General features: G+C 29.2%; 1 protein-coding gene across 2 annotated transcripts; it reads right to left on the bottom strand.

Moving 5' to 3' along the window:
* Positions 1–5478: 5478 nt before the first annotated feature.
* On the bottom strand, positions 5479–11189 carry LOC120270088. 2 transcript variants are annotated; one of them, XM_039277099.1, is made up of 10 exons: positions 11006–11189; positions 10781–10927; positions 10497–10706; positions 9692–9934; positions 9133–9235; positions 8881–8946; positions 7617–7695; positions 6714–6787; positions 6398–6456; positions 5479–5790 (listed from the first exon to the last, which is right to left on the bottom strand). In XM_039277099.1, the coding sequence occupies exons 2-10, from the start codon at positions 10825–10827 to the stop codon at positions 5667–5669; spliced, it is 1005 nt and encodes a 334-aa protein (XP_039133033.1). In that variant the 5' UTR covers positions 10828–10927; positions 11006–11189; the 3' UTR covers positions 5479–5666. The 2 variants fall into 2 exon arrangements, with proteins under 2 accessions (XP_039133033.1, XP_039133034.1); XM_039277100.1 differs by having other exon boundaries at positions 7635–7695; positions 10781–11189.
* Positions 11190–12299: the final 1110 nt, after the last annotated feature.

The following is a 12299-nucleotide window of genomic DNA, read 5'->3' as shown; positions in this document are numbered from 1 at the left end:
AAGCATGCATGCATGCATCATGATTGAAACATATACATCTATGATGGATGAATTCAAGGAATGATCAAGAGCTGGCAAATAAAGCAAGGATGTTGGTGTCTGTTCCTACACCAGGCTAGCTAGCCTTTTATGCATGAGAGTACTGAGAGGGAACTTAAAAGCTAACAAGACATGTTAGTACTAGTTCCAAAGAGGCATGCTCAATTTTTCAGACATGTATGATGAGATTTGGAGTGTTGGATTTCATGAAAGTCTGGCCCCGGCTAAAGAAAAAGCTTGCCATCTTGTGGTTTCCTTTGCATGTAGGTGTGCACTTCTCCATCTTTAGATTGCTAGCTATTCTATAAAATATAAAACATGAACCTTTAGATTGCTAGCTAGCTATATTTTACAATAAACCATGAGGCATTTATTTGTGCTTTATATATATATATATATATATACTTTTAGAGTTCAAATATGGTGATTGTGTTTAGATAGAATTAATGTTATTGTCATATAATTGAGCTGGTGTACATATTTTTTTTCAGTATATATATAAATATATTGCCTACCAATGTTGTTGGTTGATGTGGCATTTTATGAGATATTTATTGTTGATACAATAAATTTGGTAATATCTAATAACATATCATTAATTTAATAAAAAATAAATGTGGCAGATGATATTGCATAAAAAAAATACCATGTGAAGGTGTGAGCTATATAAAGTGTCACATTTTAAAAAATTATAAAGGCTTTATATGGATGATAATAAACAATTCCAGCCAATCATAGAAATTATATGTTAAATATTTTGAAAATACAAGATATTACATCATATACATACACAAATGATGTATATAAAAGATACAATGGTTAGCTTTCCAAAAAAACATAAAAGAAAAAACAGTGAAAGCACTTTGGGAACAAAGAACAAGAAAGGCATCTAATCAAAATTTTTTCCTTCACACCTTTGCATGAAAGGTGCTTAACAGCTATAGTTTTGATAAACTTTATGAAAAAGGAGCTTATAATTAAATGAAAGAAGAATATGTGCACAGATACATCATGCATCCATGCATTTTATCTCCAACATCTACTGTTCCTAAAAGCACTTATAAACTGTTTATAATCATGATGGTTTAGAAGAGTAATACTATTGCTTCCATCGCAACTTATGATAATAATGATATTATTGTTTGAATTAGTTTTTAAAAAAACCTAGGAACGCTTTTATATAACTTAAGTATTTTTAGGTTCAAAAAAAATTATTTGTATTGACTTTTCTATAAAAACAGAAGTTGTAAAAAAAACTAAAAACAGCTTTTTTTCAAAAGCTGGTCTAAAAAAAACTAATACAAACACAAAATATAAAAAAAATACTTAACTTACTTTAGATAAGCACTTTTTTCTAAAAGCCTTTCTATTAAATTGAAAAATAAACTCTTTTTTGAGAAACCAATCCAAACAAAACCCGTATATATATAAATATATATAGAGAAATTAACTTAAATAAGCAAATAAAGATGCACATGCATTCTAGCAAAGGCAACACTCTAGAACAATATCAATATATATATATATATATACATATATAGATCACCATAGCAATCAAAACTCTTTCAACACAAATTCATGGTCTTTTTTGCATTATTATTTGGATCACCAGTAACATGTTGGTGGTGGTGTTTTTTTAATTATTATTAGTAATAATTTTGCCGTTGCATGATGCATTACATTGTTCCATTGTCATCTCTCATGCGTGGATCTCACTTTTTTTTACTATTCAGAAGGCATTATTCTTGATTGAATCAATAATTATTATAATATTCAGTTATGTATATAACTTCATTATATATGTTGAAGGAAGGACAACTTTATGATGGTATGTACACGCGTATCTATTGATTTAATAAATTTAAATGTCAAATTTGGTTTGTTACTATGTATAATTATTCCCCTATTGGTTAATAAAAAAGTTGAATTTTAACAAATAAAACTCTAATATACAAGGTCATATATATGTATTTTATAAAAAATAATCATAAAAAGGTTTATAGGGGATTCATAAAAGATTAGATATATTATAATTATCACTTTATGATTATAAAGTAGAAATACACTTCAATTTACTAGTTTTAATTTTATATTTCACTCAAAGCAATGGTATGATAATCAATATTCTCATATTTAATTTGGTACATTATATATATATATATATATATATATATATATATATATATGATCCCACAAGATTGGACATTATCACAGATCTTCTTGATAATGCTATTGATGTCTTCTTTTTGTAGACATTAAATGTTGCTTAACAGAGTAAACTAGGCCACCACCAAATTAATAATGTGAGAACAATGGATCCATAATTATAAGAAGAAATATTGAACACAAAATTAGAGAAAAGCTGGCTTAGCTCAGTGCAAGTGGTAAAGGCATTTAATTGCTTGTGTAAGGGTTAGGCATGGGTTCAAAACCCGGCACTAATAATACTCTTTATAATATTATTTATATATTATTTTTTAGCTTAAATATTGTTTATTGTATTGTATTAATTGTATTTATTTTTTATTATTATGGGTCATGATACAATATTATTTGATGTTAATCTTGAGTTATACACTAAAATGTTAACACAGTGAATTCAATCTTTGGCCAAAGTGTGAGAGATTTTTTTAGAATTTCCAAAGATTAGATTAATGTATGATCCCAGTTTGGAAGCATTGGACAAGACATGAATTTGACAAATATGCCCTTAGACAAATTTGAGACTACATATATACATTGTGAAATTCTAAGGTAAATATATACCCTTAAAAATAGTGTTATTTTTTCTTTAATTCACCTATTTCCTGAGAGCTATTAACTCTAAACTATTTTAACAAAATATTAAAAATCCTATATAAAAATAGATCTCTCTCACCAGTGTTTTTATTATATATATATATAAAGATTTGAATTTAAAACCACATATTTAATATTTAAATTAACCTCTATCAATTTTTTTTTGAATAATAGACAACAAGCGCCTTTTTTTATGAATAGAAACAGTACTAAACAGTACTGGAACCCGGATGTACAGTAGGAAAATAATATAGAAATCTCGGATAAACAGTGTATGAACAGTACGGGGAACAGTACTGTTGGGGGAGAGATTTGAACCCATGACCTTCCCTTACACTTTGATGTCATACCATTAACCTCTATCAATTAACTAATCATTATTGATAAAATTAAGATTTTCATACAATGATGTATATATACACCATTTTCAAGGTTATTGATATATATAAAAACAAATTAAGAAAAAGAAGAGTTTGATCAAGTTTTTTTCTCTCCCCAAACTATCACATTTTGTATAGATAAATATCAAATTATATGCTTGCATGAACTCATACGATAAGATTTTGTTGCCTTTTATATAAATAAATATCAAACTATATGTTTACACAGATTCATACAACAAAATTGTCTCCATATGTATAAACAAATATCAAATTATATGTTTACATAAATTCATACGATACAATTTTTTGAAAAAGGTGGATAAATCATCTGTTTATTTAAAAATAAGAAGAACACCATACGATACAATTTTGTCACCTATTGAATAGATAAATATTAAATCATATATTTACATGAATTCATATGATAAAATTTTGTCACATTTTATATAGATAAATGCCAAATTATATGTTTGCACAAATTCATATGACAACATTTTGTCATAATTTGACACCATTTATATAGATAAATATCAAATTATATGTTTGCACGAACTTATATGATATAATTTTTACTGTCATTTGTATAGATAAATATCAAATTATATATTTACAGAATTCATACTATACAATTTTGTCCTTGTTTGTCAAGTAAAGAAGAGGAAAATAAAATAAAATTTAAAATATTAAAAATATAATAAAAATAGAATGGGATAAATTGCTGTTATATTAAAATTTAAAAATATCAATATGAAGGGATTTGCCACACTTTGATGCAATGTAAAATAAAAAAAGAAATAAAAAATAAGAAGGAAAAATAAAAATATCAGAACAATTGAGGTGATTAGATTTTTTAAATATTATTTCAAGTTGACATTGGAAACATTTTATTAGAATTTAAAGATAAAAATATGTATTTAGCCTTGTGTTCTTTTAGAATATAAAATATATTGTCAATACGTATGAGAAATAAAAATTATGTATTTGTATCGATACAAATATTATCTATGCATTTACAAAATAATATATATAATATAAGTACGGAATAAAATGCTTTGATCTCAACATTAAATAAAACTAAAAAAAATCAATAAATTTGCATTCGAATTTAATTTAATTTAATTTTTTTTTCTTGTTATATTTTCATAACAAGAAAATATTAGAATAATAATATTGAACAAAATATTTCATTCTCAACCCAAAATGATAATAAATTATAAAACAAATTATATTTGGAAAAATCAATATAAAAATATTTCAATAATATTCAACATTATGTAAAAAAACACAAATCCATGTTTTGAGTTGGATTTTTCAATATTGTTTTAAATCTAAATTTAGTATTTTTAGAATCATATATATATATATATATATATATATATATATATATATATGAATAAAAATATGTATTTATGCTTGCATTGTAATAAATTTTGGGAGGAAGGATTATATAAACTAGTGACATCATCTCAAATTATATCCCTTTTCAATTAGAGATCACCACATTAAATCGATTAGGTATTTGAATGACGTGGATGGCATCGGGTTATCATTCATACCATTTGTTATTTTTTATAAATTTTAAATTCAAATTGTATAAATTTTTAAAATTTAAAAATTATAAACCATTATAAAACACTATTTAAAATCTTAAAATCTTAAACTCAAATACGATAAAATCTTTTACCCAAAATTCCTAGAATCCGAACCCTAAATCTTAAATCATAAAGCCTAAATTTTAAATTACAAACCTCTTATACCCAAAATTCTAAAAACTTAAACCCTAAATCCTAAATTTTAAACTCTAAACCTTCAATAGTAAAATACCAATGAGTTAAGAAAAAGGGATTTCCAGTTCACCGTTTAGAGGGTTTAGATGATAAAAAGAAATTAAATTTAAAAAAATAAAAATAAAAAATTTATGACATGGTAATTTCTAATTTGAAGCGATATAATCTTACATGGTGTCACAATTTTATTAAATCTTGGTTCCAAATTTTGGTGGATGAAATAATCAACATTTGCTTTATAAAAAAAAATTTCGGTATAGTTGCTTTTATAAATATTATTTATTAAATACTAAACAATGAAATAAGTTATTCAAATTTTTAATAAAAATAATATCTAAAATACAAGTAAAAAGTTAAACGGCCATCTTTTCCATCGGACCAACGCCACAAGGTATTACTTTATTTTCTTTAATTTTATTCTCAAGATGTTATTAAAACATATTAAATATACAAATAAAGAAAATCTTTGATCACTAAATTTGATACTAATCAATACCTGACGTGTGGACAAGCTGCACACAGTCCAACACATATTTTCATGTTCATAACAAACTAAATAAACATATTTTACCAAAAAAAATAAGAAAAGTTTATCTACATAATGGTCCAACACATACACATTCTTTTCTTTGTTTTTTTCCCATACACACACTTTCAATCACTTGTGTAATTTTTCACCGTGAGGTTTATTTAAACACTGGAGTATGAACTGCACAAGCTGGGCATTCAAATTCACAGGAAGTGGTGGCATTTTATTTTCTTTGTCCGGGATAACATTGATCCTGCAGGTGAAATTCCAACCAGGTTTAGAATTTTTATGAAATCCATCAAAGAGAGATTAATGTATAGATGAAAAGATTTGATCGCTAATTCTTAGCAACATGAACAATATTATAACTATAATAACTGAGGATGTAGATAACAATTGTTGAACAAGCACATCTACTCATCTTCTTGATTTCTAGATATATTGAAGGTTTGGCTTGTTACAAAGTTTCTCTTACAAGCAAATTGTTTTTCTGTTAGCAAAAGTAAGTACAACACTCTCAAATTAAATTTCAATTTAGTTTTGAGAAGAAAACAGGATTTCGGTATTGTATAGAAATTATAACTGTAGGTAGTCAAAGAATGCCGGAACTATTCTAGAGAAAATGTGGTCAAGTAAAAGGGAGCTAGAGGTCTTAATCTAACACTGCAAGATATTTTACAATCTATAAGATGAAAGATACAATTGAATCATTTAACTGTGACAGGTAAGTGGGACCAGAGGCATACTAACATGAACAAGACACACAAGACAGATTTTCAATCACAAACATATGCAATTCAATGAGGTTTCTTTGTACATGACAACAAGGAAAAATCTACCGGTGAAAAAGGCCTAATTACCTCAAAATTTCGAAAAGATTGTTCAATGCATGGTAGAGAAGTTCGATGTTTTCGCTTGCCTGCAAAGAAATAAAATCATCACTAAGCCATCCATGACCATACTATGTGCATTTTCTGACCAGAAAGTCCATATCCAAAAACACATAAATATAATAACATGGTTCAATATAACTGAAGTAAGATCTCCAAATTCAATTTAATTACAGATAATTCTAATTTTCAGAAATTTAACACACATTTAAGCATGATTTCTACATTTTTATTAGTAAATAAAACACATTGAAAGATGTTAAGAAAACATTTGATTGATGGTCACCTGAGAATTTTCACTGACTTTCTTGAAAATATCTTTATTCAAGTCAAAGAGCGTTCTTCTGATATCACCATTATCTGGAAAAAAAAAAAAAACCAAATAAAAGTGAATACAAGAAAAGCGAACTTGTAGCAAAAGCAGTCTCCCTGCCTAAGATATATAATGAATGTTCATCGATGGGTGAGTGAGGTAAGTGTGACTTACAACATTATTTACACAATCAGTAAATTACTCATTTTCAACTGAAAAATAGGATCCCACTGCATATCAATTTAGTGATGTTTGACACTTAAACTTTAATATATTTTTCAGATTGAAACTAATCATATATTAGTTCTATCTTCAAATTTCATTGTTTTGGTTTACATAAGGCATACACAAATTATCTTTGTTGATGCTATTGTTTTGTCCTTCATTAAATGAACTTCCAGGGTGATTTTACAGACTACTAATCCATTATAATGAGACATTAATTGTTTCATGAATTAGAACTCATAGCTTTTAGCTGATTTAAGTTGCAAAAGAAAATTTTAATTAAGCTTCACCATATACCATATATCTTTCTTCACACAAGAGACTGACTAATAGATGTGTCTTTTTGCTAATCAGAATGCTCAATACAAGATGTGAGATATCAAAATCAATGGTCCCATATATTAGAAGTACCCTCTTTAATTTTTTGGCCACATCAATAACTTCATCAAATCTAAAACCCAGACAATGTCTGAGACTAATGATACAAACTAAACAAAAATTATGCCCAGAAGATTAGGAGGGGAATTGAGATGAGATAAGGAAATTTTCTACAAGGTAAATATGGCATTATTTCAATTATGAAAAAATATGCATGGTTCACTCGACTATACTTGGATATAATGGATGATAGGACAAATAAAACTATCAAACCTCCACGTATAACATTACCATCGCCGGGCATGTGTGGCATTTGCAATGCATGAGAATTTGACGGATATATGATCCTTTCCTGCAACAAAAAAATTAAATTATAGTCAAGCTTTCATAGAGTTGACTAACAATATTAAAAAGGAAAACAATAATCTTGTCACACTAGAAATTAAAGATTATGAAATCATTTGAAGAATAAATACATAAATAGTAGTGAACTATCATTTTCTTCAAGAATATCAAACACTTCCTCAGTTGATTCATTCAGGAGCATGGATTTCACAAAAAAAAAAAATGATTCTAGTTGAAGTAGATTTAACGCATGAAATGTCTATTGCCATGTTAATTGAAATGTGGTAGCATTTTTTATGCAGACTGAAACCAGATCTTTACTTTTATAGCCTTTTAATTAGTTTTATTAATGTTTTATTTTATTTATTTTAATTTTGTTTAATCTTAGGGGTCTCTTTGCATTTTTGGGTTTTTTAGGGTTTCCATTATTATAAATGCTTGTACTTTGAAACTAGGAAGGGATCGAAAAATTTTCCATAAAAAATCTAAGTTTTCTCATTCTAGTGATCGGTGTATCCGCTGCGTCAATTTTACACGTGATGAACAATAGATGCCATTGATTTTGCTTCAAACTTCTGCATTACCAGTGCTCCCATCTCTTTTCAAATTGGCCTGGCCAGCTGACAATTTTGTTTGAAATGTCCAACAGACTCATCCCAAGCATGGTTTTAGGCATATCAGTAACTTGTGCACACAGTGCTGAAAGACTCCAAATTACCAAAGCCATAATATTTTTCCCTAATGAAACTTATAGCTTACAGGGAGAAAAAGCCAAATGACAATATATACATTCATACATACTTACATACAGATATATATATATATATATATATATATTTTTTGAAGGAGTTAACAAATATCTCTGATGAACATACCAAAGATAGAGACATTTAAGAGCAAACTTTAAATTTACACACATCTGTGGGTAATAAATACTATATCTAGCAAAGATCCATATAAGCCATTAAGATATCTTGAACTTAGAATTTATGAGTTGCCAAAATATCAAAGAAACAAACTAGACAAAGTTATCTCTATTTCTTTCTCCATCAAATTATCAAAGTTCAAAATGATCCTCACACCATGAAACTCAACTTCACTCGGCAGTTTTAGATATAATGCATGCAGAAACACAAAAATCTTCAGAAACAACAACACAGAAACTTGTGAATCCAAAATATAATCAACTCACCTTTTTATTATTGTTTATTATTGAATTATGGCAGCCATCTCTAATTCTCTTTCTCCTTTCTTTTCTCTGTAAACAGAAGTAAGACAAATTAGCAAATGCACAATTAAAAGAAAGAGGTGCTTCCTCAACAACTGATTATACTAAACAGATTCAAGTAATTTCCACCACTCCAACAATGGTAAGGCATTCTTAGTACAGAAAGCATGAATTAGCATATTTTACAGGTAGAGCTAACAAGTCATCAATACTTACAGCCATCAACCATTTGAGCCTCAAGGCCACATCTCGAATTGTCTTTCGAGGCAATGCTGCCGCAATTTTGGCATATTTATCAACAATTGGATCTGTGCAGTACCTAAAAGTGCATAGGATCATTAAAATAGAATTTTCACCATATTGCTTATCAAAATAGAAATTCAAGTATCATGAATAGAAAAAACATAGATTTTTGCAAAATCACAAGGAACCAAACATTAATATTGTGCATTAATGTCAATCCACTGTCAGTACTAGGAAAGAACCGTAAATCACAAAACCATGAACCGGTTCTAGCAATCTAAAGAACTCATGAAACCTCAATAACACCTTAAATCACCACAACAAAAATCACCAATCATCCAATCTTACAAAAAAGCGATAACAAATGTAATAATTCATCACAAACAACTTTCCAAAAGCTTGGCCACTGATTAATTAATTCAGTATCAAAAGAATTCACTTCCAAGCAAACCCTAATCACTCCCCCAACTAAAAACAATCTAAGTCCATCAAGAAACAATCAAATCAAAAGGAAAACAAAAAAGATACTCACTTTTGGAGACCTTCCATGAAGATCCTATGCTCGTCTGGCGTCCACACCGTGAACTGCTGGGGCAGATGCTGCAAGCCTTGCCGCCCGCCCTCGCTGCTCCCTGCGATCGCCACGCCATTATAAACGTTTCCCATGGACGCATAGCCATATACTCCGTTCACCGGAATATCCCCACCGCCGGTGATGATCCCCTGAGGTCTGCATGGGTAGCCGCCCGTTGCCATCGATCTGAGCTCCGGCGTTCTTTTCCCGCTCAAAAACACAAAGCAAACGGAAAATTCCTGCTTTTATAAACCTCACACTCCAATATATTATATACTGTTTTTTATATTTATATACCCCTGCAAACATTCATAATTGTGTAAATATAGCTGTAGTATTTGTTATTTTTTTGCAAAACCATCCCCCAAAAGTACTTAATATACCAAATAAGGAAAGAGATTATTAATGTTCTTTGTGTCTGTACATGTAGACACATACATGCTTAGTGTTTTCTTTTTAAGGAAAAAAAACAGTTTGAGAAGGATTAGGATAAGCAGGAAGTGATTATCCATTAATACTTATCCTAATCCTTCTCAAAATGTTTTTATTTGAAAAAAAAATTAATTTTGTTATATTAATAAAAATCTTAAATTAATAATCTTAAAAGGATTAGGATTGGGATTAGGATTAGGATTAGGATTAGGATGATGTAGCTATGCCTATGCACACAGAAAATGAATAGCAGAAGCAATGACTAGCAAGCAACAATGTGGACTAAAAACAGAATTCATTGACAGAATACTAGAATATCTCCCAATCAAACCTTGGAGTTGGCGCAGAAGAGGCCGAAGACACCGTTGTGACAGTGCTCACCGTCGGTGTTGGCGGTGAAAACAGCCGGTCTAAGAAATCCAAGGTTGCTGTTTGCTGCTGCTGGATTTGCAATTGCTGCTGCTGCTGCTGCTGCTTCTTTTGTTGCTCTGCATTGCTATTGATCTTAAGAACATCAAGTCTTTCAGCATACTTCTGAACTCTTCTCTCACATGCAAATAACACGGTGTTTCAGAACATTGAAATCCAAATCAAAGAAAGAGTTGTGAATTCAACCTGCATTCCTCTCTGCTGCTTGGCTTCTCCATCAGCGGTGATGCCATCAAGCTTGATAAGCTGAACCATCAAAAGCTCAATCAAATTCAGCACGTCATTCTCCCCAACCTTCACTCCTTTACTCACAGCCGCGTCTAAAGCTGAGACCTGAAAAATCAAACAGACATTACAACAAGCATTTGATGGGCAAGCTTGTCGACTTCAAAACTGATATGGGAGATAGACTTAGCGGCCTTTTCCATCCTCGCACTCCTGTGCATCGCAAGGAAACGTTTGACTGAGCGGTGGAATCCTCCAACAACACAATCTTAGATCGGTCTTTCACACTGGTGATGTCGAGATACGCCGACGAATCCCGGTCTTTGCCTGGTCGAGATGGTAGTGGAGGCCAGTGCGCTTACGCTATTAAATTTTTAATTCAATTATATTGACAGTGTCATTCCTTTTCCAATTCCAATCTTTAAAAAAAAAAAAAAAGTGTATCGATTTATCTATACAAAATCATTAACACAGCACTTGTGCGTTATCAAAAATAAATATATTTTTTTTTACATCATAATAATAAGATATAATATCCTAATTGGTCCCTATACTTTTCTCTCTCTTCCCTTTTGGTCCCTCTACTTTCGAATCGCTCGATTAGTCGTCCCTACTTTTGAAAATGTAGTTAAAAAAATCTCTCCACTGGGTCTCTATTTTTTTAGAAATGTGCCCACTTAGTCCCTCTAGGGTGGGGACGTTTTAAAAAAATAAAAAGACCCGTTGGGGACGATTTTTAATTAAATGAGCATTTTCAAAGTAGGGAGGCCCGATCGAGAGCATTTTGCAGATGAGAGAGAAAGAGAGAGAAAAGTACATAGACTATTTTCGTGATTATACCTAATAATAATAATAATAATAATAATAATAATAAATCTTATGGTGTTCTATGTTAGCATAAAAGTTTAGTGAAATAAAAAAAATACTGTTTTTATTTGGAATAAATCATTATAAAAGAAAAAAAAATGTTACACATTTAGCCGTGCATTTTAATCCTATTTATAAATAATATTTTTAAAATTATATTTATAAGAAAATACTATGGGTGTTTGATTTATTCATAAGAACATTACAAGCGGTACAGTACAGGACAAATTGTTGAAGTACAATATAAATGCTTGTGCTATTCTATGTTTAATGTTTGTTGGACAACACAAATTTTTTTTGTTATTTAGTGTTTGATTTGCAAAATTATAGAGCTAAAATTTATAATTTTATTTTAATACCTTTGTTCTATATTAGTTTTACAATATAAGAACGTTCAACACAATATTTTTAAAAATCCAAAGATTTGATCCAAACAAAACATAATTTAAAAATACTTTCAATCCACAACCACCGAACTCCCATTAAAATCCTAATCTAAAAAAACAAATAAATAAATAATGTAATCACATTGTTTTTTTTGTAAATCAAACAAATAACAATATAAGTTGTTCTGATAATCTTGTGTATTAAATGGACCCTATATAATATATTA

This window comes from Dioscorea cayenensis, chromosome 10 (assembly GCF_009730915.1).
Source record: "Dioscorea cayenensis subsp. rotundata cultivar TDr96_F1 chromosome 10, TDr96_F1_v2_PseudoChromosome.rev07_lg8_w22 25.fasta, whole genome shotgun sequence".
Taxonomy (NCBI): Eukaryota; Viridiplantae; Streptophyta; class Magnoliopsida; order Dioscoreales; family Dioscoreaceae; genus Dioscorea; species Dioscorea cayenensis.
Note: the sequence above shows the minus strand (reverse complement) of the source record. Positions and strands in the feature narration are given on the sequence as shown.

Bases quoted from the DNA above. Each gene is read 5' to 3' on its own strand.
- LOC120270088 (XM_039277099.1), bottom strand. From the start codon at position 10,827: ATGGCATCACCGCTGATGGAGAAGCCAAGCAGCAGAGAGGAATGCAG. The intron at 10,707-10,780 runs GTTGAATTCACA...ATGTGAGAGAAG, and splicing joins AGCAGCAGAGAGGAATGCAG to AGTTCAGAAGTATGCTGAAA. The intron at 6,457-6,713 runs GTGACCATCAAT...ATTTCTTTGCAG, and splicing joins AAGTCAGTGAAAATTCTCAG to GCAAGCGAAAACATCGAACT.